Source organism: Podarcis cretensis (genome assembly GCF_951804945.1).
Source record: "Podarcis cretensis genome assembly, chromosome: 2".
In the NCBI taxonomy this organism is placed as follows: Eukaryota; Metazoa; Chordata; class Lepidosauria; order Squamata; family Lacertidae; genus Podarcis; species Podarcis cretensis.
Genome location: NC_137171.1, coordinates 62,018,387 through 62,045,918, shown reverse-complemented (window position 1 = coordinate 62,045,918; position 27,532 = coordinate 62,018,387). Strand labels below are relative to the sequence as shown.

Here is a 27,532-nt window from a genome sequence, read left to right as displayed (position 1 = left end):
AATTCTCTTCGAAACAGAAAAGGAAAGCCTAGAGGCCAAGAAACTGGACAGGCTTGCACAGAGATCTCTGCTTCAGGACTGGACATGTGCTGCTTCCCATCTGCAGCCTTATTCTTTTTGCAGTCAGGACCGGGAATTAAACACTTAATGTAACAGCAATCCCAGAGACCCTGTCTGTTTTACAGGCGGAGGTGAAAAAGGTAAATTAGACTTCAAAAGAAATTTGAAACAGATTTTGAATTTATTGGTCAGCTATGAGTAGGAAAATACATTGGTAAAGAAAAAAAAGACAACCCTGTATATAAATATAATACTAGCTAGTTAAAATTTGACCAAGAAGAAAGTTCCACTGAAGAGAACAGTAAAAGCCCTTGTTTACCATCAGACCATTTTCAATTTCCCATTTATCTTATTGAAGAGCTGCCTATAGACAAATGCAACATTCTTTGAGCTTAGTGCAGATGATGTGCTGGTTTTTGTTTTTGTTTTTTTTGTTACACATATGGTAAACAAGAGTTAGTCCAGTGCATTACACGTTATACAGAAGTACTGTGAATAAAGACTAGGTATTCTAATTTTTAGATACTACTTAAGCATACCAAGATACCTACATTTTAAAAAAGCTTAGACAACCAAAAAGTATAGCAGGAGTTAACATATACTAAAACACTGAGTCAGGCTGGATGGGAAAAAACAGAGTCACTACATAAGCAGTAGTAAATTTGACTTGAAAAATTTGCAGTGCGCTTAATTCTGCTGAAAATGTTAGTGCAATTATTTTGGCTTTGAGTTCTTTGTCCCATAGATAAAAGTGGGAACTTGACATCTGAAGCTACTTTTAGACATTTAAGCCACAGCAGAATTCAAATAACTTTATCAGAGTTTTCAGATGCAAGTTTGCATCTTGAATGGATAGCTTTACAATTGAGGCTTGAGCCCACAAATAAAAAAGGGACAGAATAATTACACACATTTCCTAGAGCTTTTTCTGTCACTATCTTTAAAATAGAGAATCCCATATATTTTATATTTCCTGCTTAAATTCCACCATAATTGATTTTATCGCCTTAAGATCATTTTTATCCAGAAATGGGCAGGCTGTAGGTATTAGGTTTTTCAATATGTGACCATTCCTAGTCAGACATCTAGTTTGATTAAACTGGGGAATGGGGAAAGGGATCCTCATGCCCACCAATGCTCTACATCCTTAAAAAATAATAATCATGTGATTACATTAAGAAACACTGAACATTTGTTATGGCAACATCCAAAGCCACCTTAAGTAAGATAAGTGTTAGGATTATTGGAAATTAGCATTTTGTGAACACATATAGTTTATTGCATTCATTTATGAAATGTATGAATTTGTTTGATGCAGAAAACTGTATTAAAAGTATGACTATTCTGATATTGACTGCCAGACACATTAGGTGCAACTTCTTATTCTGCAGAGATGCAGAGTATTTCCTCAGCGTGTCACTTCAGTACTGTGGGATCTGACCAAAGGCTCACTGAAGTCAAGGGGGATCAGGTTTTTTATTTTTTTGAGCTCTCATACTTCAATAATCTTATTATGCCAAACATGGAAAAGGAATTTCAAGTGCCCATAGACTGCAACATGTCCAGGCAAGAACAGAGTCCTTGAGTACATGAACGGGCTGTAACCTTTTAATGTGCTGCCATAAATTCATATAGATAGATATATATTTAAGATTGAACAAAGAAAGGTGAAAACGCATGTGTAAAGCTTAAACCTTTAGGATTTACCAAGTGCACTCAAGCTCCAGCTTAAAAGGAAAAATTAATCCCTTCTAAGGAATATAAAATGAATAAGTGCTTCCCTTCCATAAAGCTTTCTGGACATACAATTAAATAATCCAGATAATCAGGAAACAAAATAGGTTGCTGAGTATGACAAGCTAAATTGGCTCCATTGCCACTGAAAATTGTCATGATGCACATTACCAACACATTGTTAAGGAAACATGAGTAAAACACCTTTTATTCACACTTGTACAAAATAACCCCCAAACCCAAAAAACAAGAACAGAAAAAGCAACATTACTAATTGAATCTACTACATCAATTATTACCAGCATTCCGATGTACTGATTATAAACTGGACATGTTTGGTGTTTGCACAACTAAAAAAACATGTAACAAAAGAAAAATCAGGTCCTAGACAAGGATTCAAGATCTGGACTTTTCCTTCTAAAAAATTTTAAACGCTTGTTTGCTAAACATGAACTTGTTGCAATTTTATTGTATTCTTTAAAACAAAATGGTCGCGCACTTCTAAGTGCCTATAGTTTCTTTATAAAATTTTCAATCATTATTACCCATTTTTTAATTCATTATATTCAGAATTTCTCAATTCAAGAAAGAGCTTTTGTTTCTCTGCCTGCAGTTGAAACAAAAGCAGTTTGACCAAGTTCTCTCTCTAAATAAGAAACAGACTTATTAATGAAGGTATGTTTGCTAAGGATTAGATAGAATTTCCCTTTTATGGACAGATTATATATATATATATTTATATATACTTGGCTTTCAAACACTAATGGCACTATGAGGGCATACTACAACCTTGGTTTTGTTGACACTTTGTAGAATAGGACTTGGTCACTTTAATGCTCGATCTGAAATGTTGTCTAGGGAACCTGTACTGAAAATGCATCTCTAGTTACACTGCTTCATAGAACAGAAGACGGTATACTTTTAGCTTCAAGGAATGACGACCGAGGAATGACTGAGGAAGATGCTTCAACTGAAAGGGGACTTCACATGATAGTATTAAGTGGAGAGGGGAGAACAAACCAAACAAACAGCATTGTGCAATGACACTGAAAGAAGCAGTGCATGGGTATCAGAAGCTTAGAATTTGTGTACCCACCATCTGAACGTGTTCAAAAAGTGATATTCAACGCCTCGCAAAGGAAAAAAAAAAAATAGATGCCACAGCTTATACAAAAGTATCTTCATAAAATTTTCACAAAATGTTAACATTATTTTAAAAAAATAAAAGAGGATGCACAGGTTCTCTCTGCATGCACAGGCAGTGCTAATTGAGAACAAAATGAAGCAGGCACAGTGGAGATAGGAAACGAGTGACTTAACACAGAAACTAAGAAGCTTTCACACAATATTCTGCCCTTCCACTTCTGGCAGAAAAAGGTTAGAATGTAGATATCGATAAGGGCTATCAATCCACAAAGCCTAATCAGTCACTGCTTAGCTTATCTGTTCCGAGAACAAGTTTGCGCTGTTGCTTTAAGTTAAAAGAAAGAAAGAAATGAATGTATGTTAACTAGCTTGAAGAAATTTGTTATCATTTAACCAAATTTAGATTTAAAAGCAGTGTTCTCAATTTTAAAAAATGAAGTAGTACATAAGGGCTAAAAACCCTAACAGTGCAAATCATTAGCAGAGAAAGCCTGCTGCAACTTCTTTTACAAGCTGGCCTTTATAACACATGAAACAGATAAAAATTTAGCCTTAGTTTACAATACAATCATTTTCCAAATCTGGTTGTGTTTTTTTTTAAAGTACAAAATCTCATAAATCAGGTTTTCTGTTGTTCATATACAATCAATAAAGGCTAAATTCAAATTCTATATTTTACAAACAAACAAGTCCGAAAAAGAAGGGAGTGAAGTATGGGAGAATGGTCTTTTGATGTTTTACTACTGGCCTCAAAAAAGTAGTGCTACAGATATCTGTGCGAAGAGAATTTATTATAGTAATTCCCTATTTTCAAGGCATGAAATATTACATTGGATAGAACAGGTTACTTGTAACAAATCTAAGAGAGGTGCCAACGCACCAGTCCCTGTCTAACAGTAAATAAAGCATGTTGGGCTCAGAATTGTGTGTCTGATAGCACCTGGCTTTTACTATTTCTTTATGAAATAATTAGATTTAAAATTAAGATCATTAAGAAAGATCCCTGTTGGCCATACCTCACTCCTCTATATTCAGATTTTACAATTTTACAAATCAGACTGAGGTTGCCCTCTAAAATGTACTTGACTACCTCCTGCTAGGCAGATGGATTCCATTTACCGGGGGCAGGAAAGGCAGCACCAGCTCCAGTTGTGCAAAAAGTGAGAAGTGGTCAGAAGGAATGAGCGGGTGTGGGCAGCCACTTATATTGTTCTCTATTAGCCAATGGTGATCCAAAGGTCCCAGGATGCCAAGAATATTCAGCTGAGGTTTAGAGTAGAAGATGTAGTCAATAATACCCTTTGGAAAAGAGAGAAAATGGAGTGAAAATTTTCAGAAATGGAAGACACACAACTGGAAGCAACTGATTTCAAGTATGGACTTCAGTAATCACATAACTCTAGTGCTGAAGCACCTACCCTGACTACGGTCATGGTCCCAAGGCAAATTCAGGTGCCTAAATGGTATGGATCCCAGACACACTGAGGACCACTTGTTCTCATATGATTCTATCCTACTTTTAAAAGACATCTGAAGGCAGCCCTGTTTAGGGAAGTTTTTAAATGTTTAATGCTGTATTGTGTCTTTAATATTCAACTGGGAGCCACCCAGAGTGGCTGGGGAAACCCAGCCAGATGGGTGGGGTATAAATAATAAATAACAGCCCAAACAAAAGTTCCAGAAAGAATGGGGGAAATGTAGAAAATATTTTAAAAAGCAGTGCCCCCAAATAAATACCTGTTTTTGTTTTGAGTAACTTGGAAAAATCATAAAAATAATTCAAAAAAGAGACCGTTTAGAAGGAGAAAATAGAAAGCCGGGTACAGGATGAAGGAAGTCAAGAAAGAAGAATTTGGAATGAAAATATGGTATATATAGGTGACAATTTTTTCTTTTATTTTTTGTTTTACTGTTTGGTTCTGTTTTACTGTCTTGTTTGTTTTGCTTTGGGGGGGTCAAGGGTAGTGGTTTGTTCTGTTTTTGTTGTTGGTGTAAATGATTTATGTTCTAAATGATTTCAATAAAATTAATAATAATAATAATAATTCTCTGAGTTTGAAAAGAGATGCAATGTCCTGCTTCAGATTTCATCATGCTCAAAGCAAGTCCATTTCTACGGCTGCCCCAGAAGTGTGAAATGCCCCTTTTCAGGCTGAAGTTAAATCCTTTGAAGACAGAGGTCCTCTGGCTGGGACGGGACGACATGGGACTGAGGGGGCAACTCCCATCTCTTGCGGGGGTGCAATTAGTGCCAGCACCGTCCGTTAAGAGTTTGGGTGTAATCTTCGATACCTCCCTCTCCATGGAGGCGCAGATTGCAGCTACAACAAAGGCGGCATTTTTTCATCTCCGCCAAGCTAAGCAGTTGGCTCCTTACCTCTCTCGCTCTGACCTAGCCACTGTGATCCACGCGACGGTCACCTCCAGACTGGATTATTGTAACTCGCTCTACGTGGGGCTGCCCTTGAGACTGACCCAGAAACTCCAGCGGGTGCAGAATGCCGCAGCGAGACTCCTTACGGGGTCTTCGCTTAGAGATCACATTCATCCGGTGCTATACCAGCTGCACTGGCTCCCGGTGGAGTACAGGATCAGGTTTAAGGTGCTGGTTTTAACCTTCAAAGCCCTATACGGCCTAGGGCCCTCATACCTACAGGACCGCCTCTCCTGGTATGCCCCACAGAGGAACTTACGATCTTCAAATAAAAACACCTTGAGGGTCCCAGGCCTCAGAGAGGTTAGGCTGGCCTCAACTAGAGCCAGGGCTTTTTCGGCTGCGGCTCCAACCTGGTGGAACGCTCTGTCACAAGAGACAAGGGCCCTGCAGGACTTGACATCTTTCCGCAGGGCTTGCAAGACAGAGCTGTTCCACCTGGCATTTGGTCAGGGCGCAGCCTGACCCCCTCCTCTGGCAATCTTTACAAAGCTTTAGTTTATGGTTGCCATCAATTTTGATTTTAATTCATTTTTATAATGTTTTATAATGTCACACTGTTTTAATGTTGTTAGCCGCCCTGAGCCCGGCTTCGGCTGGGGAGGGCGGGATATAAATAAAATTTATTATTATTATTATTATTATTATTATTATTATTATTATTATAGGTTTAGTATTACCCCTTCTAGTGTTCTGGTGGCAGCTTACTGTAAGATAGTCTTGTTGCAACATGAGCTCTTTTCATGGTCATTTATGCTTTGCCTTGCCCTTGATTTCACTGTGGATTTCATGTTCTTGTTGTCTGTTTTATTTAGATGCTAACACACTTATTGTAACATACTTTATGACAACTTGCCTTAGAAAGCTGGATATAAATAAATAAAGCTGGGTAAATAAATGATTTTTAAAAATGTGTTATTTGTTTTACTGTCAACCGCTATAAAATCACTGAATGTTAGGAGAGAAACTCTGAGATAATTCTTAAAGAGTTAGTTATCATAAGGTGTTCACATGCTGTGCTACTGAGATTCACATATATTGCTTGTTAATACCTCTGAAGAGGCAATATTACCCCTAGGAATTATTGTGTAAAGTTAGGCAACTTTTCGGTCACCACCTTCCCATGGCCATGGGCCTCTTAAGCACAAGCAATGGCTACTGCTGTTGAGCTGTTTCCTGTGACTGGGAGAGAATCCTTTTCAATTATCAGCCTGCTTTCCTCTCTTCAAAAGCACTTCCAAAACTTAATACCTGACAATTAATTTGTTACTAACCCTTCCATTTTTGTTTTAATACTTCATCAAACATCTTGCACACCTATGCTGCATAAGCAATAAAACAGTAATAGTGCAATGGGAATTTATTTCAACTCTCACCTTGAAATCAAATGTGTAATTCGTATAAGGCATTAGGCCATTCTCATAGGCACTCTTCAACTTGAAACCATGAGTAATCCTTCCATTGGTGGTTCCATTTTTCCCATTACAACTGAAGTTAGTGAGACTTTCATTGTATCTCAGTTCCTTAAAATCTTTATGGTTTGTCTCCACTCCACCGGTACTCAAATATTCAACCACACCTAGGGCGAAGGAAATGTTTTTTTAAAAAACAACAAGCAACCTATCCCTCTTAAGTAGTATTACATTCATGATGGATGATCCATCTCATAGTACAATCCACCCCCCATACACTCACTCTCTTGGCTGGAATTTAGGGATCATAAGATTTGATTAAGGGTGAAGTGTTAGACTAGATGTCTCTGATTTAATGGTGGTAAACTTCCAGCTCACAGGGGTCCTAATTTGTCCTGTGAGGCTGTTTCCCCAAAATCATGTTCACCTGCCATTATATGTGGACAAATAAAGACATGGCTGCAATGGAACAATTGAGAGCTTGAAGCGGGCATGCAACTGTTTCCTGGCAAGCAGACTCTCTCGGCACACACAGGGAACTTTACCAGGGAGTCTGAGCCGGGGAGCCCTTCATGAGGAACTCACTAGTGCAGTCAAGAGAGCTTTCAGTGTCTACCAGCTGGTGAGCTCTGAGAGCCATCCCTCAAGTTCATTTCTGCACAGCCTTCAAAATGGCTCTGTGAGCCTCTTTCACTATCAAGTTTTATTCAACTTCCAGCAGTTTCAGCAAATGCGGTGTTACAACACTTCAGCAAGTGGAATATGGCTGCACTTACCTGAATCTGGCAGAGAATTCAGATCTGCACACAATACAAGTGGAATTGTTGCATGTTCTCCCGATATACCAGGCTTGAGAGTCCGAGAGGCTTTGTCTATTATGTTCTTTACCTCAGAAAGGAACATCATGGTCTGAACCAGCTTCACATCAGAATACTCCGGGTCCCAGTGCATGTGTGCATTTGCTACAAGGACCAGCTGTTTATCCATTCCTGGGTGTGGTTTGCCTGCTAAAATGGAAAATAAAAAACCCTTCAGAAAACAGCAATGATACTTCACTACATAGGTTGCATTGGTGAAAAGGGCTTTAAAAATACTGCTAAAGAGATATATCAAACTAATCAGCAGTAATTAACTGGGACTTTACAAATACAGGATTCCTTATCTCAACCAGCCATTTTATGAGTTTAAAACAAAAAAGGGCTCTGTGCTCCCTCTGCTGGCTTTATTGCATTATCGACATAACGAACAGCTACTGTGATGGACTGCAAATAAGTTCTAAGCTATTATATATACAATTTTCTAGCAAACATAATATGCATTTTAACTGCAGTATTTGTCAGTCATTACCTTCCCCATACAGCAATAAAGACAAGTACCACACAAAAGAATTCGGCAATCTAGACAGATACTGTTTGCAGTGACAAAGTGTATTAGTATTTACTTAACTTAAAATACAGGCTACATTCATCACCTGCAAATACAGTTTGTCATCCATACTAAGCTAAGCAGCATCTTTACCGCAGATGTGCGCAAATACTAGGGCAGTCAAAGGAACAAATCATGGCCAGTAGGAAAGCACAGACACGGAGATGAGAAAATAGTGACTTAGAAATCTTTTTCTAGCCTCAAGAATCTTCACATCTCCTCATTCCACTTTGATCCAATTTCACTTCCCCTTTAAACTAAAACCATTTTTTTTTTAAAAAAAAGGGGGGGGGTTGCAGTACATTTTAAACGTTGTATTGACAGGTAGATGCATGAAAAACCATTCTCCAGTTTGGGGCAGCATGACTACTACACATACACCTTAAACAGTATGCAAAAAATTTAGCTGGTAGTGGTGGGCAAAAACAAATTTTGTGGTTAAGCAACTGTCTGCATCTCCTTGGAAGGTTTTTCACTTCACACTAAGTTCTCAAAGTTAGAAGTAGAGACTTCTCCTTTCCATTGGGTATGAGTTTCAGTCACCAGAACTGGTAGATAAACCAGTTCTCAACTCTTTTCCAAAGCAGCAAAGGGTATGTGTGTACATGTGGAAGATGGCTGCAGAGTCCAGTCGAAAACTGGATTTGCATTTACTTACATGACATTTCTATTAACTCCTTTCGTAGCTCTAGCAACACAGCAACTCCAATGTTGTCTTTTGTCATTACTCTGTTCAGCATTGCTTCTGATCCTTCTGAGTTTGCCATAGCCAGCTGATTAAATTCAACAGTATGCTTCTGAACCAAGGTGAACCTGAAAGCAATAAAATCAATTTAAAGCAAGATCTGCACTTAACACCATATTTTTCATTTTATCACAATATGATTCACATATTCTATCTGCACAGCTGACAGAAATTAGGTAACTAGACTTCTCTATGTGAATATAATGGCTGTGACAGCTTACCACAACTGTGGCCATCATAAATGCTTGAACACATACAAGCCAACATGCAGACATTTTCTTAAATAAATATAATCATTACTATTCACCATTCCACCAAAAGCTGTGAACTATTATGAGAATTCATAGGAGGCCACTACTTTATTCATATTTCATGAGTGAACAATTTTACTACTCAAGTTACCTAGTCCTAAACAGCCAAAGTATTGATAGGCTCCCCAAATTACTGAAATAATCCCTTTGCAACAAGAATTTATAGTATAATGACACGAAATACATTGAAAACAAAGCTACAGGACTGCCTCTGGTTTCATAGAGGATTAAAAACTGATGTTGCTGTGCAACCTCATTCACTGTAGCCAGAGAACAAGATACAAGTTTTATCTTACTTTTCTGTCTTGAAAAATATTGCACAACCATCAACATGTTTTCTCTCTTGTTCTGACATTGTCCTAGCTCTGGATTTCGGACTGAAGAATCCGTTGTATCCACGCTCTTTCAATTCTGCTAGGAAAAAACTGTAGTACTGCTCAGTTTCAACCTCCTAAAATGTAAGACAGTGCAAGAATTAGGTGAACTATCAAATGCACAATGCAACTTTGAAAATGAATTCAAAGTCTTCAACGAAGATCAAGTCTCTTCTGGATACCCCTTTAAAGCAGGACTCTGAAGTTATGTCCATTGAGAAAGTATAATGTGAAAAGACAGCAACTGAAATAATGGGGGAGAAGAACTAGTGTTACATTTTATTTTACTGATATGTATGTATACATATGCCTTTCTGTAGAACAGCTTATGTGGGACTCTGACTTGTCTGCCAACCATATACAATACGGTAGGAACAAAGCAGCAGGAGGAACCCACCATCAGTGTGCCTCCCTTCAGGATAGAGAGCCTAAGACAGGAATAGCTAACATTTTTGACCAGAGGGCTTTGAGGCTCACATGCCATCAATGGGTGTGACCAGTGCTACACATGCACCATAAATACACCACAAGTACACACACCTTCCTGTTTCCTGAGCCTCTAAGAGCTTCTAACAATACTGTTGCACCCAAGGGAGAAGCGGTGCTTTTCAAAGATAAAAATATGCACCTGATTTCAAAAGACAGTTGCAGATTACTAAAAACAGCATTGTGAGCCAGGTTCAACCCACAGCATAGCTAACAGTCTGGGATGACCTGATGCTAGAAGACTGTTCAAGCTAGTTGACGTACTGTCAAAACACCTAGGAAACAGATCACTGGTGGGTCGTGTAAGCTGCTCTGAGCTTTCTAAGGAAGAGTGGGATACCTCCATCTAGAGATGGGGGACACAAGGAGCTGCAATGGGAAGGAGGAGTCTGTGAAAGTCAACTACCCCCTTCTGCTGGCAGAAGTGTCACATGATTCAAACTCCACTCAGCGGATGCTCCAAGTCAATATAACAAGCAGTCATCAGATTGCATTACTGTGAAATGGATTAAGCCACAACGCCAGTCCAGAATAAAATGTGCCATTTTAGCATGCCTGCAAAGCATGTAGCTCAGGATGAGTAAAATAGTAAGAATAGTCATAGAGACACTGTCAGCTGATCTGGCAGTTTCCCCTCCCCTCCATCCAAATAGTGACTGATGGAAACAGTCTAAAATTCAAAAGGCACCACATATCCGAGGACACAATGGAGTAAGCAATTAAATTAAATATAAAAGTAGAACAGCTGGAAGTTTATAGGGTATATAAAGGACCCAATGCGGAAGACTGTTGAGAACAGTAATAGTACAAAGTCACAAAAATATTTGTTTGAAAAATCCCAATTAAACTTTATCCCTGCCAAGCTATTAAATCTGGAGCCCACAGAAAATCAGATGCCTTGGTCACTGAACTCATTTCCACAAAATCATCATCTTGAGTCAAACATTAAGTGAACCCCAGCCATTGTATTAAAGAATTCAGAGTACATTAACAACTGCAAAAACAATCTTGCAGTTACTTAATACGAGTAGCAATACTGAGTTTTTCTGTGACCAAAATGCGCAGCTTTAAGAACTTAAGGAGCAAAAATATAAGGCTTCCACATGCAACTATCTTCAACAGCTGGAGAACCTGCAATTAATAGAAACCCCTCCACAAACTTGGATGCAGCAACCAACAGCTTCCAGAGAAAACTACAGTACAAATCTCTGCTATGAAACAAAATTCTCTGTTGCACTCTGCTACACGCAATAAAATAGTGTGTAGCAGAGTCCTTCAGAAAAGGTAATCAGAACAGAAGATACACACTAGACTAGTTCAGAGACAGAAGTATGTCCACAACACTAGGAAAATCAACCAGGTCAGAATGCAAGAAACTGGATATTTTAAGCAACAATGGAAGGGAGGAAAAGACAGTGGAAGGAGGGGAACATACAGAAGGGAGGAAAGGGGAAAATACCTGGACAGAGTTGTGACCCATTTTAACAGCAATTTACGTATTTTATATACATTTTTGATCGACTGTTGCCCACCTCAAGCTCTTAAAGACAGGACAGGCTATGATCTTTAATAAACAGAACAGAATTTCCCTGGCTTGGTGAAATGTCTATTGGCCAGCAGGGTTGACCCTAATTCCTGTTTTCTGCTTCAAGGCCCGTGTAATCCCTGGCAGAAAAGCTCTGCAACTCTTTTCACTGCATCTGCTGGTTTGGCACATCATCTGCAGCCACGTAACCCAGCCTTCTAACAGATGGGAGAGCAAATGAATCTCGACACAGGGATGATAAATCAGGAAGCGACTCTCACTGGGTGGGTGGGGAGTAAAGACAACAACAAATATTTAAGCTTCATAGGCATCCTTTACTAGTTCCCTATTCATTTTACTGTATTATTGGAATTTCATCCAAATAGTTCTCAGAGCAGGCTTAAGAGCATATTATAGGGGTCTTGTAATGATTCACATCTTATACATAGAAAGAAAATTGCTTAAGTTAAAAACATTTAAAAATGGATGCATACATGAACAAAAAAGAACAAAGTCATTTCTCACCTGAAGACTTATGATGTCTGCATTACAGCTTAAAATTTCCTGCATAATAGCCTTTTTTCTGTATTCCCAGTTCAATGCCCATGATGGGCAGTAGCCATATAGCTGCCGAGTAGCATATTTATCACAGAGGACATTGTAACACATGACAGAAAACAGGGCTGCAGTATAAGAGAGTTTTACTTAGACAGAGAAATTATCTGTTTTAAACATACATTTTTCACTTTCCCTTTAAATAAGTTGATCAGCTTTAGGCTTTGCTTACTTTAGCTCCAAGATATATTTGAGCAGCTGACCTATAATAATGCAGCATTATTTAGATTTTCTCTCTCTAGAAACTAGGTTGGTAGTTCCACCATTCACCAAATAGGCAGACAATGCAATATAATGTACTGGTTCAATCTGTGTTGGAATGAAGCACAAAACTTCCCCTACAAGGTCAATAGCTGTTACCGTAGCCAGCATAAAGCCAGCTTATATAAAGAACTTTTTCCAAGATGAGGGTAACCCTTAAACTACTTAGGAGCTCTTATTGAATTTCAGGTCTAAATCAATTGAAGCTTTGTTTCGTAACTAAGCTACAATCCTATGCACATGTATCAGGACATAAGCCACACAAAACTCAGCACTTAACTGGTGAGCAAACATGATATATAGGATTGGGTTGCCATTATGACGAAATGGATCTACGTGGTTTGAGGCCACACTTAATTCTGATTTTAACATCCACTTATGTTCTTTAATAATTTGCTTCTAAAGATGCCATGAATGGCTGTGCCATCGTTTGGACAGCATTCAGTTTTGGTGGTGGTGTTTTTATTCAGACAGCTTTACAGATTTCCAAACAGTACAATGGATATACATATGGGAAAATGCCTTTTTTAAAAAAAAGTATATTTCTGCCATATTAATAATGTAGTATTTAGAATATTTTCAAAAGAATGAGAAACGCAAGATGTTTCAATTTCTAAACATAAGAAGATGCACAGGCAAGGTACAGTGGTACCTCGGGAAGCGAATGGGATCCGTTCCGGAGCCCCATTCGCATCCAGAAGCAAATGTAACTAGAGACGGCACGTCTGCGCGTGCGCCGCTTTTCATCGCTTCTGCGCATGACGTCATTTTGAGCGTCTGCGCATGCGCGAGTGGCAAAACCCGGAAGTAACGCACTCCGTTACTTCCGGGTTGCCGCAGAGCGCAACTCAAACGTGCTCAACATGAAGCATATTCAACCCGAGGTATGACTGTAATACAAAATTTCACTGACTGGAAAGAAAGCACAGATTTATTCAGTTCTACCTGTTGGTCTTGTTCGATCTGGTTCTTGCAACATAATCCAAGATCTGGGAGGTGGCTGTTCTGTTGAAACTATTTGCAGAAGACAAAATAATAATAATGAGATAATGATATTTATTCTACATGCCACAAGGAAGTGTTCTAGGAAGTCACTACTTACTTCTTTTTGCAGTACCTGCCAGGTTATCAAGCAAATAATTCAGTAGCCTTCTTGTTCCATCTGGTTCTTGATAGAGATTCAGTATATCCTGTGTAAGTGGGTTTCCTGTAGAAGTGTTTGGGGAAGAGGGTGAGAAAATGAGACCTCAAGAACATCATGAGGTTTTTATTTTTAAAGTGTCTAGTTCAGGAAACTGTTTTTTGCTGAAAATCTCAGACTCTCACTCTATAGAAATATCACCAAACTGGAGTGGTGGTGGGGGTGGGGGGAGGAGAGAAGAGAGAAAGAACCAGACAGACAGACAGACAGACAGACAGACAGACAGACACACACACACACACACACACACACACACAGAGTATATAATATGGACTCTAAGGTTGTACAGGCAAGAAGAAACAGTAAAATTAACACAACTTATCATAAAGGTGGAAAATGTTTTTCAAAACAATTGCAGATTAGAGAAATTTGTAAAAACCATAATTTCAAAGTGCCTGAATCTTAGTATGCCATTTCTAGTTTAGGTAGTAATTTTATTTCTTAAAATATCAGCTTGAAAGTGATGGCTGGCTGAGGAATGAGATCAACTGAAAATTGCAAACAAAGGGCATGGGGGAAATAGTTAAAATTCATACCTTTCAAACCCAACGTCTGTAACTGAAAGAGTTTTCCCAGCTCAAATGGTAGGACTCGTAACAGGTTGTTATTTAAATGGAGTTCCCTATTAGCAAGTCACATGAAGACAAAAGTAGTAAGATATATACAGTTAATTGTTTTAAATGAAAATTGTTTCACTACAAAAGAGAAACTGTGCTAACATAGCACATTTCAAAAGCAATGGAAAAGTGAACAGCAAAGATTATTGATTTTGCAGTAGTTAAAGACAATGATAAATTAAAGCAAACTGACTAGCACATCTTCTAAACATAAACTTGTTAAACCATTAATGAAGCAAAACTATGGAGAAAGTACTCCTACAGTAAAAATTACTAAACAAAATAATGTAAGGTGGTTACTCTAAGAAATATGCTAACTATAAGAAAGCTACTGGGGCTCTTTACCCCCCCCCCCCCGCCTTAATTCATTACTCAGTTCACTGAAATAACAATTTCATGAGCTTCTTTTCATCACAAGCTGCTAGAAAGTTGAGCTATTTTATAGTTTTAGCCTTCTGATATACTATTGAGATTTTGTTTTTTTAAGAAAACCTGCTAGGTAAGAGAAGATTGTTTACCAGGCAGTCAGCAACCCAACTCTTGAAGAAGAGATAAAAGTGAAAGCGGGTAGCTTTGCTCATTAAGAACATCTATGAAAGGACTCCAACTCCTATTTTATTAGTCATAATCACCTCCTACGGCCATTTGAAAACTGGGCTATTAGGTAGGATCAGAGGCTTCTGCCAACTGCAGAGACTCTCTACCTTCTTTTAAAAATTGCTTAGCTAAGTAAGCACAAAAGGGAGAGTACTACAGATGAACGTTCCTTCATGCCCCCAAGAAATATATCCAGTCCTCAGCCTTTTGAAGCACACAGATGTCCTATTCCCTAGTGTGGTACCCTTCAGATGTTGTTGATATCCTAGCAACAAGAATAATGACCAGGGCTGATGGAAGCTGGAGTCCAGCAGCATCTAGAGGACACCTTTGCCGTTGTGCCATCCTCTCAGGGACTGGATTAGGAGCCTAGATCAGCTAGGCACTTTCAACTACCTTGGCCCCTGAACTAATAACTAAGGGTCTGCTTGGTCCTCTGTAGAAACACACCCTGAAGTGCTCCTCCACTGAGCACAATTCCCCCACCACCACAATAATTTTCTCTTTCCCCCCAATGTGAAGAAGGCATAGGAACAGGAGGCGATAGACAAGTTGGGCGAGAGGAGGGTGAGGTGGAACAAGACTTTTCTTCCTTCTTTGCTCCTCTCTTCTCCTCACAATTCATTCAGCATTTCATGCAGTGGAAACCTTTAGTAGACTGCCAGACATCTCCTTGCAGCAAAATGAAGAATACACTGGCACTAGGCAATCCAACACACTCCCCGAGGCCTTTTTTTGGTGGCCCTCAGCAACATTTGATGCTCCCAGCTGCAGTCCTCTTGCACCTGCCTTCCCAAAGCTGGGTAAGCAAGATGCTGGGCTTTGGGAAGGAGGCATGAAGACTCTGACAGGGTCCTAGAGTCCTCCATCCTCCTTCCCAAAGCTAATTAGTGCTTTCCCAGCTTTCAGAAGGTGGTGGGAGGGCTCTAGGACCCTGTCAGAGCCTTACACCTCCTTCCCAAAGCCAGCACCTTTGTTAGCCAGTTTGGGGAAGGCAGCGCAAGGGCTGGGCTGGTGGTGGTCAAATTTTGGCCCCACGTCCCACATTACAAGGCAGTGTGTGGCCCATGGGTTCTGTGTCTAAGTACCCTTACAGACCACTTAGTATGAAAAGATGACTGTCCAGCACTGGCAGCTTCTTCCAATACCAGATGCATGCAAGAATGATATGGTAACACATAACGGAACTGTTTCAGAAAGCTGCTAGTAGCAACTTTGAGAAAGCATCACAATAATGACACACAAATTAAAATAGTAGGCTTTATGAAATTTATGTGACTACTTATTATGACCAATATGATACCACTCCTTTATGTACTGTATTGAATATCAAGGTGGATGCTGCTTTTATACTTGCTTAGAAATGTTTTAACCTTGCCATGGGGATTACCAATAAGCCAGCAGGAAAAAGAGCCATTAAAGTAAGTGGATTTATCATTTTTTTCAGGGGAACATATTACACACAAGATTACAGGATTTCATGAAGAGACAACTCAGGATGGCAAATTTGGTATTTAGGAAATGTAACACTTCAAATAAGCAACAAAAATATGAACAGTTGTTTATTCCCATAAAGGACAAATACTTTTAGAAAAACTTTGGAGTTTGAAACCAGTCATCCAGGTTCAAATTGACTCCTTATCCAAGCATCCATAAAGCAAGCTAAGAGCCTAAAATGGAACTTTAACCTCTTTCTGAATAGCTGGGCAATATACTCCTGAAATTTGGAGCAGGTTCAGAAGCGAACACCAATATATTTCAGCCCTCCCCAAGCACCAGAAGGCAGAAAGATTGCAATACAAATTGGAAATAAATCAGCCAAGAAGAAGCTAACTTGGGATAGCTTTCTGCTTAATAATAATAAATACTACTACTACTACTACTACTTACTACTACTAATAAACTGCAATACAAAACCATACAGAAACCTGAAGTAACATCATACTGGCCTCACAGATGCATTTTGTTTACCTGAGTGACACCATGTTTCCGAGCTCTGCTGGTAAACTGCGGATTTTATTAGATGACAGGTCCAAATATACCAGATTGTGAAGCTTGGCAATGTCTGAAGGAATACGGGATAAGGAGTTGTCACTGAGATGCAAAGCTGTTAAGTGGGTCAGTGACCACAAGGATGAACTTAGGCTTCTTACTTTCCCTGAAAGACAAGAGGGAAACATTCTCTGTCTCGTCTTGCATTTGTGAAAGTACTTCTGCAAATGAATCAAAACAGCAAAACAGTTTCTACAATTATCTCCTTCCCCTTTTTGTGTTAGGTACTTTTCAATTCAACCACCAAAACACCAACTCACTTGTCTTTTATTTTAAAATGTATTTCAACGGATACATTTGAAATATATGCCCAAAAATTTAACTCGCCACTGTTTTTGTTTAGTTTTGTGATGCACTATGGAAATGGGAATTCAAGGCTTTTGTGCTTCAAACGTGATCAAATGCTTCTTCATAATAAAGCAGAAATCAGAGGTAAGGGAAGCAGGATCAACAGGTTCCTAAACTCCCCCCCCCCAGATCACTTGAAAATCGTTGAGGGTCTTGATGGACCACTTTATGATTTTTCTGCAGGTTGTAGCAACTGTAATGTGTTATATTAGATACTCTATGATATTTAATTATATTTACAGACTTGCTGCAGACCACTTGAGTAAAGTTTGTGCATCACCACCATCTGGGAACCCCTGATCTAGACAATAGCTACTAATTCATCCCCAAAAGAGAAAGATACATATTTTGAAATGCTAAGAAATCTCCCAACAGAATCAGATTCTTTTCTAAAAATCCAAGGTTCCAGAATCTTTTTTTTTAAGGATCTGGCATTACATTTTGGTAGAACAACCTCTGTACTGAGTTCAATAAATATCACTGAACTCATTGATACCAGAATAAAATACCTGCATGTATGGACAACTTGCTGCCTTTGAGATTTATAGATCTTTACACCAGTACCTACAGAATACTTGACTAATAGGCTAATTGCCAAAGCATAGTAAATCAGCATATATCATTTATTATGTTTCTAATCAGAAACTAAAGATCAGGGGTAAATGGCTGATTCTTAACATCAAAAAGGTTGCAAAGCTTTTAAACTGATTTCTGAGAGGAAAACAACAGGAGCTGGTGGACATCTGGCTCAGGATGATTCACCTTTTAGGAACTCTCAGGAGGCTAAACTAGGGGATATGGAGAGCTTAGAAATTATCATGACAAAAATAACAGTGATTTTAAGAGACAAAAAGGAATTGTAGGAGAAACTGCATACAAAAAGGAGTTTTGGAAATGTATCTATATATAGCCTTTTATATTCTAATGCTAGAGGCTTTTAAGCAAAGGCAGGGGGAGAAAAACCTGGGTGCATAGTACTAAAACAGAATGTTGCTGTTGCAACATTAAGGGAACCTGTTAGGAAGATGACAATCATTGAGATATAGGTATCCTTTTATATACAGAAAGAACGAGGAAGGCCATGTTGGGGTAGTGTTAATTAGAATGTCAAAAAGCAGAATAGATCATAAGTCACATTATGTAAATATGAATTTGATTGCAGCACTGATGCAATGTCCCTCCCCTGACCAAAAGTGATGGAGAATGAAATCAGATAAAGGAGAAAGTGTAATAATCAATGGCTACAATTACCCTCACATGGACTACATTCAAAATTGCAACACATAACATGTCTAGATGTAATAGATGGCTGTCCTTGAACATGGAATTGACTAGGAGGGAAGAGACCTTGGACTTGAATGGAAAGAGGTATCCACATTTGGCTGAGAAATGGGAGTTTTGTTGCATCAATTGGAAAACAGTGAACATGGTGCTATCAAATTCAAAATATATATTAATGGTAAGTTGCCTGTAAAGAGGAAATTTTCTTTTTTTCACACCCACACCCACACACGAGGATCAGTTTTAAAGAACTGAAATGCCTCCAGGACAAAATGTGAAGGTCTTTTAAATCTACACGTAAAATAAAAAAAGAGAGAATAAGAGATTTACCAGTAAAAACCTTGGTCTGGATGGCATATACCTGAAAGCTCTTAAAGAACTTAAGTATGCAAAATTCTGACCTTATGAGTGGCTGGAATTGGGAAGACAAAAAACATACCACTATTTGAAAAAGGAAATCAGGAAATATCAGACTATTCAGCCTAGTATTGGGTAAAGTGATACGAAGTATTACCATATCCACAACCATTAAAATAAAAGTTGCTCAAGAGAATGTAGTTTCTGCAAAATGAAGTTCTCAGTCATCAAGCTTTCAGATTTATTTTTTTGCTTGTCAGCAAGCATGTAGACAGGAAGATTCAGAAGACATTGCGGGCAGGATCCAGATTGGAAGTAAACTCAAAACAGAATAGAGAAAGAATTCTTCATCTATTTACCGTATTTTTTGCTCTATAAGACTCACTTTTTCCCTCCTAAAAAGTAAGGGGAAATGTGTGTGCGTCTTATGGAGCGAATGCAGGCTGCGCAGCTATCCCAGAAGTCAGAACAGCAATAGGGATTGCTGCTTTCACTGCGCAGTGATCCCTCTTGCTGTTCTGGCTTCTGAGATTCAGAATATTTTTTTTCTTGTTTTCCTCCTCCAAAAACTAGTGGTCTGGTGCGTCTTATAGAGCGAAAAATACGGTAACTTACAGCATTCATTTCCACAAGTATTTCAGCAATTTACAATGCAATCCTCTGCATGTCTACTCAGAAGTGTCAACAAGTTCAATAAGACTTACTTCTAGGTAAGTGTGTAGTGGACTGCAGTTTTGGGATGTTTTTAAAAGCCAGATTTTTTGCACAGATTCAGTCTTTTGCAAAGCAAAAGAGGCTTTCACACTGTGTTTGACAAAGGGTGACAAATTTAATTACGATACTGAAATTTAAAAAATTAACGTTTTAGATTTTAAACCACATTGTTGTGCTGAAACATTTAATAAAACTAAGTAAAATCCTTTTTTAAAAAAAACACAAAACCAGACTATTTGCCATGCTACTCTCGTGTATCCAATAAGTCTCCACTTACCACTTATTTCCAACTCTGCCCAGTGTGACTTTTTTCCATTGGCTGCTTCCTCTGAGGACATAATTGTGTACATCCTCCGTGGGTCAGGTGGATCGTACTTCTCTTTGGGCATTCCTGTCAGAAATAACAGAACAACATGTGGTTCCAGGATACATTGCCAAAACAAAATTCTTAAAAGAAGCACCTCCCTTCGAATACTAGAATAATGCCAATCACTGACGAAGGCAATAATTACTATTACAGTGTATCTCGGTTTAAGAACAGCCCTGTTTACAAACTATTTGGTTTACAAACTCTGCAAAACCGGAAGTAGTGTCCAAGTTGTGAATTTTACCTTGGTCTAAGAACGGAAGCTGAATGGTGGAAAGGCACCGGTGGTGAGAGGCCTCATTAGGGAAAGCATGCCTCAGTTTCATAACGGACTTCCGGAACGGATTAAGTTTTTAAACCGAGGTACCACTGTACTTCCAAACAAGAAAAAGCGGCAACCTCACTCCTATGCTAATGTCATAACATCCATACATTTGATGGCTTGTAAAAACTCAAGTCACTTAAGTGTGCTTTAAAAAAATTAAGTTGGCTTGATATGAGTAACTGCAAAACCTCCTGAACTTTGCATGGCTGGACTGTAGCCTACTGTTCCAAGACTAGAGTTGCACCTGTTGTCACACCCATTTTGCCCCTGTCCCCAAACACTACTAGCATAAGGCTAAGCATGAAGGAACAAGGCACTCAGGCTGAAAAGGTTCCCCACCCCTGCATGAGCCCAAGGTTCACTGCTACTTATTCCCAATCCTCCAAACCATGGTTTGAGCATTCCCTGAATGTGAACAGTACATTGCTACATTCTGCACAATGTCTAATCTGCCAGTGACATTTAATACATGCTAATTGGAAGTACTTTCCTGAATCATTAAAAAGAAAAAGAAAAACAGAGTTTGGATTATTCTGATCCACCTATTCTGATCCATTATACTGCTACTGCTTGGCATTTTATCAGCTAACCCCATAGGCACTAAGTTTTCTGATAAACAGGATTCCCCAATGCTTGATTATTTCTGTTGCTATGCAAGTGGAAGATGGGAGAGAATTTGAGGTGTAAACTCCTTTGTGCAGAGGAATAGCACTTGTGGTCAATCTCAACAAAGCGCTCCCAGCTTGACTTAAGAAGGGAAAATGTCTGCCATATCCTTTCCTCAGGTCACACACACAAACATTCCTGGCCTTGAGTACAGGAGAACAAGTCTCAATGGCCCCTATGAAGCATGAACAATTGTAATACAAAGTAGAAGGAATTGAGATCTATTAGAGGAAAGTTTTATAACAAATATAAAAATATTTTTAAAAGTACTGTGTAAACATCAATAGTCATTGCCTCCAACAGCAAATCTGCATGATTATCTTCCGTTTGGAAGCATAATGGAGACTCCATCCTCCTCACACACACTATATACCATTAAAGCATCCAGGTTTAGGGCTGACAGCCAGTCTGGATCCTGAGCCCTTCTGCACTCCATAGCTTAAGGCAGCAGTGGCGAATCTATGGCACGTGCGCCAGAGTGGGCACACAGAGCTCTCACTGCTGGCACGTGCGCCATTGGCCATCCCCAGTTTTGTTGTTTTTTCCATTTGTGCTCCCGCTCCTCCCCATGCTACTGCGTGCATCCACTGCTTAAACCCAAAACTTTTTTTTTTGCTGGCGTTCGGCGACTGGTCTGTTTTTCGATTGGTTGCGGCAGTGGCTGTTTCTGATTGGGCGGAACAGTGTTCGTTATTTGACCCTTGTGATTTTTTTCTGCACTTTTTTCGGTGCTGGGTGGTAGTTCCCAGCTTCCCCCTCCAAGCCAGGCATCGCCCATTCCCTTCTGCCCCCCGCAGCTCCGATCCTCTGCAGGCCTCTCATCCCCCGTGGGCCTGACCTACTTGGGCTAGGAGGGCACCTGCGCCTGCCGTCTCTCTGCACGCCTGGCCCAACCCAACCTCACTCCTCTGCCATGGCGACGTTGCTGGAAAGAGGGAGGAAGATGGGGAAGACCACGCCGGGATCACGGGCGGAGAGCAGGCGGGCGGGCTTGGCTGTTGGGCTGGCTGGCTGGGGTGGGGGGTATCCCTATCCTCCTGGCCGCCGCTGCTCACCTGGTCTCAGGGTTGTTCCGTCCTCCCCATTGCAGTAGCCCAAGAGCTCACCAGCCAGCTTACCGGGGAGTGCGCCCGGCACGAGGGGGGGAAGAGGGAGGGAGATGATAAATAAGCAGGTTTCGGTTTTTGCAGTTTGTGCACTCAGTCTCTAAAAGGTTTGCCACCACTGGCTTAAGGGGTGTTAATAAAAATGGATTCCTAAGCAGTGTTACAAGGTTTGTTTCATAACAGAGGCACTCCTCTCAAGCACTGAGGGTACACCACAATATTTTAAAAACTCAACAGCCTCTAAAATAACAATTTAGCTGGGTACCATTTATTTCTGATATTGCATATATAGATTTCTATTCATTCCATTAACTCACTCTGCATCACAGTGTTAAGAGTTCTATGTGTAAAAACTGCCCAGCTCCATTTTCTTGCTTGGGGAGCTTTCCATTGGCATTCATATTCTTTTCCCCCTCTACCCAGAAATAGGGTCAGCAATTGTAAGTGGAAACTGCTTACTTTCCTGCCAAATTTGCCACTGCCTCATGCAAAGTAAAGGAGGGGGCTCACCTAACATAGTAACAAATGAAAGCATGGGTGGCCTTGACAAAACTTAACAGGTAGCACTATTTCCTTTCAGTTTAAAACCGTCTACAGAACTGGAAAATTTGTCAGGTTGCAAATTGTTTTCTCTAGCCATTTCAGCACTTGAGATGAAAGGACCAAGTCACTATCTTCTCTCCTGTTGAGCCCACCAAGAAGTCACTCCTGCTAGCCTCTCTCTTTCTGGAGAAGCAACTAAAGAGAAAGGCATTGAGCATGTACATTCTAGAGAGGTTTCCGAGAACTCTTGAACAACTTTTTAAAATATTTTCAAAAACAGTCATTCAAAAACAGGTCTACTGCTTCCAAAATCTGTTGCCTGAGGCTGGCTCACTATACTTTATGGTTAGGACAACAGCTGGGTAATTTTCATCAGAAAGGGCACACATGGTATTTACCATTCCACATGAAGAAGAAGAAACAACAGGTTACTAATCTGAGATTAGGGTCAAGTGGATCCAAATTAAGTTTTTGTTTTTAAAAAAAGCTTTACAATTACCAAACGTGGTGTTACAAATATGAAATAATCTATACTTACGACTATTGTTTGTAAGTATAGAGGTACAACTATCCAGGGATTGATTATTTAATTGGTTTATTTTATTTATATCCCACCCTTCCTTCCAAATGATCACTGGGGTAGTCATTAGGATCAAGAATGAATCTGAATGTTAATTCCTATGGGATCTTGCAGATTCCTAATATCTTACTGCTATGTTTGTTCATTCAACTCAAAAACATACAAAGATATGAATAAAGTAACTAAATGGCAAGAAAGTACCTACAGTGTTTTATGCTGATGCAGCAATGTGCTAATTAGTGTTTTCATAATGACTGGAGTTATCTGAATATGACTAGGATCTAACTGACCCCAGAGTTTTTTTAATGAAACTGTCAAATGTGTAGGAGGGTTATTAACAATTTTCTTACATCATTCATGATACATACATGGCATATATTAATCTTCACAAGGCATTAGCGCCTTTGTTTCATACATTCTGAAAACCAGTCTGATAAGTTTCCATATGCTGATGTAACCTTTATTTAATTACCCTAAAATATCTATTAAAACATTAAGATGAACACTGACTGCTCCTTGCTAATTAAATTTTACTTATATATTTTTACTTTACCCATGACCAAAGTTTTGCTTTCCCCACTAACATTTTATTAATGGATTAGATTTTTAGAAATGTTTCTGCTACAAAGAGGTACTGAAGACATTTCACTACTGCAATAAGGTTCTGAGCAACAGTTCATATTTGTGCATTTCTGAGACAGCTTTTTCCTCATTTTTTTCTGTTTTTTTTTTATTAATTTTTTAGAAAAATTTTCTTTTACAGATTTAAATAACACATTCACATACACTATAATGCCAAATTCTTTTGGACTTCCCCCCGCTCCCTCCACAATCCTCATAATTTTATATTTATTTCACATTTCCTTTATAATTGTATTGCCAGTTAATAAATCTTTACAACTCTTATCCCTCTCGCAATACCCTTTCTCATCACAAAGCCTCTTTAAATCCAACTAGCGTTGTCTGTTCATCACAAATATTTTCCAGATAAATCGTAAACTTTCTCCAGTCCTGTGTGAACTTGTGATCTTTCTGGTATCTAATTTTCCCTGTCAGTTTATCTAGTTCAGCAAAGTCCATCAATTTCCGTCTCCATTCTTCCAATGTTGGTAATTCTTCTTGTTTCCATTTTTGAGCCATTAAAATTCTTGCCGCAGTCACCGCATATTGAAAAAGTTTATAATCACTTCTATTAATTTCTCTTCCTGTAATTCCTAACAGGAAAGCTTCTGGTTTCTTCACAAACGTGTATTTAAACATCCTTTTCAACTCATTATATATCATTTCCCAGAAGCCTTTTACTTTCTTACACTCCCACCACATATGATAAAATGTCCCTTCCCTCTCTTTACACTTCCAACATTTGTTACATGTCTTATACATTTTTGCTAATTTTACGGGAGTGATATACCATCTGTATACCATTTTCATAATATTTTCCTTTATCGTCATGCATGCAGTGAATTTCATATTTTCCTTCCACACCTTCTCCCAATCTGCTAACTGTATATTATAACCAAAATCCCTGGCCCAGTGTATCATAACTGATTTAACTTCTTCGTCCTTTGTTTGCCATTCCAATAACATTTTGTACATTTTTGACAATACCTTATAATCATTATTAATTATTTCTTTCTGGAATCTAGACTCTCCTTCAATATATTTCCTCTCTTTACAATCCTTCTTAAACATATCATTTGTTTGGAAGTAGTGCAACCAATCATATACATATTTTTTAACTTGTTCATATGGCTTCAATTTCCATTTCCCCCCTTCTTTAATTACAATATCTCCATAAGTCATCCATTCCTCTCTCATGTTTATCTTTTTGACACTCATGACCTCCAGTGGGGATAACCAATGTGGTACATTTGGTTCCAAAATATTTTGGTACCTGTCCCATGTTTCTATAAGGGCACCTCTGAAAATGTGGTTGGCAAAACTTTTATGAGCTTTCTTCTTTCCTAACCATAAGTAGGCATGCCAGCCAAACCTATTATCAAACCCTTCCAAGTCTAGTAGCTTATTGTCTTTTAGTGTTATCCAATCCTTTATCCACCAGAGACAAGATGCTTCATAATAAAGTTTCAGGTCCGGCCGGACCTCATTTTTTTCTGTTTAATGTAAAATGGTTCCTTTATAGAATAGGGATATTTGTTGTGCACTGTCAGAATAAGAATATACAACTATCTCATTAATATTCACTTTGGAATCAGAAAGCAGCAGAAAATGGATAGCTAACAATGCAAATGTGAAATATCTTCAAGTTCATGTGTTTTTCTGTTGTTGTTCTTAAAGTACTTTTACACTAGAAAAGTATTTTCACATACCACACTTTTAAATGGAAACATAAAAAAACTGATCACATCACAGAAATAGAAGTGAACTACTGAAATGTTTGGCGAGGAAAACAGCTCTGACAGAGTGACCTCCGATTGGCTTTTCCCTTAATTTACCTTAACACAGGTACAGTGGTACCTCGGTTTACGAACTTAATCCGTTCCGGAAGTCTGTTCTTAAACCGAGGCACACTTTCCTTAATGAGGCCTCCTGCCGCCAGTGCCCTTCCACCATTCAGCTTCTGTTCTTAGACTGAGCTAAAGTTCACAAACTGGGACACTACTTCCGGTTTAGCAGAGTTCGTAAAAACTGCTCTTAAACCGAGGTACCACTGTATTACCAACCTCAGATTTCAGCTCATAATTTAAACCATTTTAATTCAGAATGCATCAAACATTTTGCTACATCTTTCCTAGAGCATCGTATTTTTAGATGGGCAAGCAATCACAAAAACCTTTAACAATATACTATTACTATTCGATGGATAATATTAGCCATTACCTAAAAAGGCAATTTCCTAGTGACACAAGCCCGCAAAGACTTGCTTCTATAAAAGTAATTACCTTTTGAAAACTCCATCCTTAACTAGACTTCATACAAACTTGTCCCTCACGAAAATACGTTCACCTCCGGTTACGTATCCTTCGGGATATGTGGACGGCAAAACCGGAAGTATTTTTCCGGGTTTCGTCGCGCACGCATGCGCAGAAGCGCTCTATGCGCAGCATGCATGTGCAGAAGCGGTAAACTGCACCATGCGCATACACAGAAGCGGCACCTCCGGATGCGCACACCTCGGGATCTGACCGGAGCTCCGGAACAGATCCCGTGCACAACTGGAGGTACCACTGTATCAAAATTAAGGTACACCGCCTAGAAACCTGAGTGTTAGTACCACACAGTCCAAAACTGTAGTATTTTAGCATTCAACAGGTAAGATTCGGGACATGGAATTCACCTCATAATGAAGGCCAGCGCAGGGCAAGAGAAGGCAAGATACAGGAGATGGAATGTGGACCTGTTAAAACACTATTGCCCTTTCACACATTTCAATTGGGCCTAGATTTGAAAAACTTCCCTTTCGTCATAGTAGCTAGGAACGTGTATGCAATTTGCATTCCAAAGTAAAGCCATTGCCAATCCGATGTCCTCCAGAAGCTTTGGACTACACTGGAAAGTTTCAGAGATACTATCGCTTGTGAGCCACTGCATTACCAGTAGCTCTAGCCACACAACCACTGGGCCTCCATGACAGACATAGCATTTGCATGTGTGCGCACACACTGAGAGATAGATATACCCATTTCTGCAGGCATCTTACACTGTGCTGGATTTGGACAATTTTCCTACAAAGAAGCAGGCTTTTGTGCAATTTGTGCTGACGCCATTCCAGTTAAATCAATCAGTAATCCATGCATGGATACACGTTATCTGGGTGAGGGTCACATATTTTAAGATTAATTTTATAAATGCAGTGCCAAAATACCACACAATACTGGCATTATTCGAAAGCTCCCTAAAACCGAAGCAAGCAAAAATTTAACAAAACTGATGCAAGCAGTTAAAAAAAAAAAGTTGAAAAGAGAATATAGACCATTCTGATTGATTTAACTGGAATGGAGTCTGACAGGCTGTAATCCATTGCTTCAGTGAGTTGTAAGCATGTGCACTTGTGCCTAAGACTGCAACCAATTTGGTACATAGCAAAATCTTAACACACAACCATTTTTAAAAGATTTTACTGTTCAATTTACCATACATGTTTACTGCTAGAATACACTACTAAGAGTTAAAGATTAAGCAATGTGATAGTCAGTGAAATATGAGTAAGAAAATTTATTTGTGCCTTTTTTCAAGTTTAGGCATCTCTTTTGGTAGTTCCCACAGTTCTCTCACTCTGTCCCATTCCA

General features: G+C 39.1%; 1 protein-coding gene across 4 annotated transcripts in view; it reads right to left on the bottom strand.

The window, feature by feature from the left end:
• Positions 1–222: 222 nt before the first annotated feature.
• The window catches only part of CNOT6 (CCR4-NOT transcription complex subunit 6), a 38,867-nt gene continuing 11,557 nt past the window's right edge, over positions 223–27,532 (bottom strand). For 3 of the 4 annotated variants that reach the window (XM_079966485.1, XM_079966484.1, XM_079966483.1), the window contains 11 exons: positions 19,973–20,086; positions 16,915–17,101; positions 14,266–14,351; positions 13,631–13,735; positions 13,474–13,542; positions 12,178–12,335; positions 9,564–9,718; positions 8,870–9,024; positions 7,563–7,793; positions 6,751–6,953; positions 223–4,239 (listed from right to left, as the gene is read on the bottom strand). In XM_079966485.1, the coding sequence (XP_079822611.1) occupies positions 4,027–4,239; positions 6,751–6,953; positions 7,563–7,793; positions 8,870–9,024; positions 9,564–9,718; positions 12,178–12,335; positions 13,474–13,542; positions 13,631–13,735; positions 14,266–14,351; positions 16,915–17,101; positions 19,973–20,084 (1,674 nt within the window). In that variant the 5' untranslated portion in view covers positions 20,085–20,086 and the 3' untranslated portion in view covers positions 223–4,026. Of the gene's footprint in view, positions 4,240–6,750; positions 6,954–7,562; positions 7,794–8,869; positions 9,025–9,563; positions 9,719–12,177; positions 12,336–13,473; positions 13,543–13,630; positions 13,736–14,265; positions 14,352–16,914; positions 17,102–19,972; positions 20,087–27,532 lie in introns of those variants that run through there. The other variant, XM_079966482.1, reaches the window with a different exon arrangement.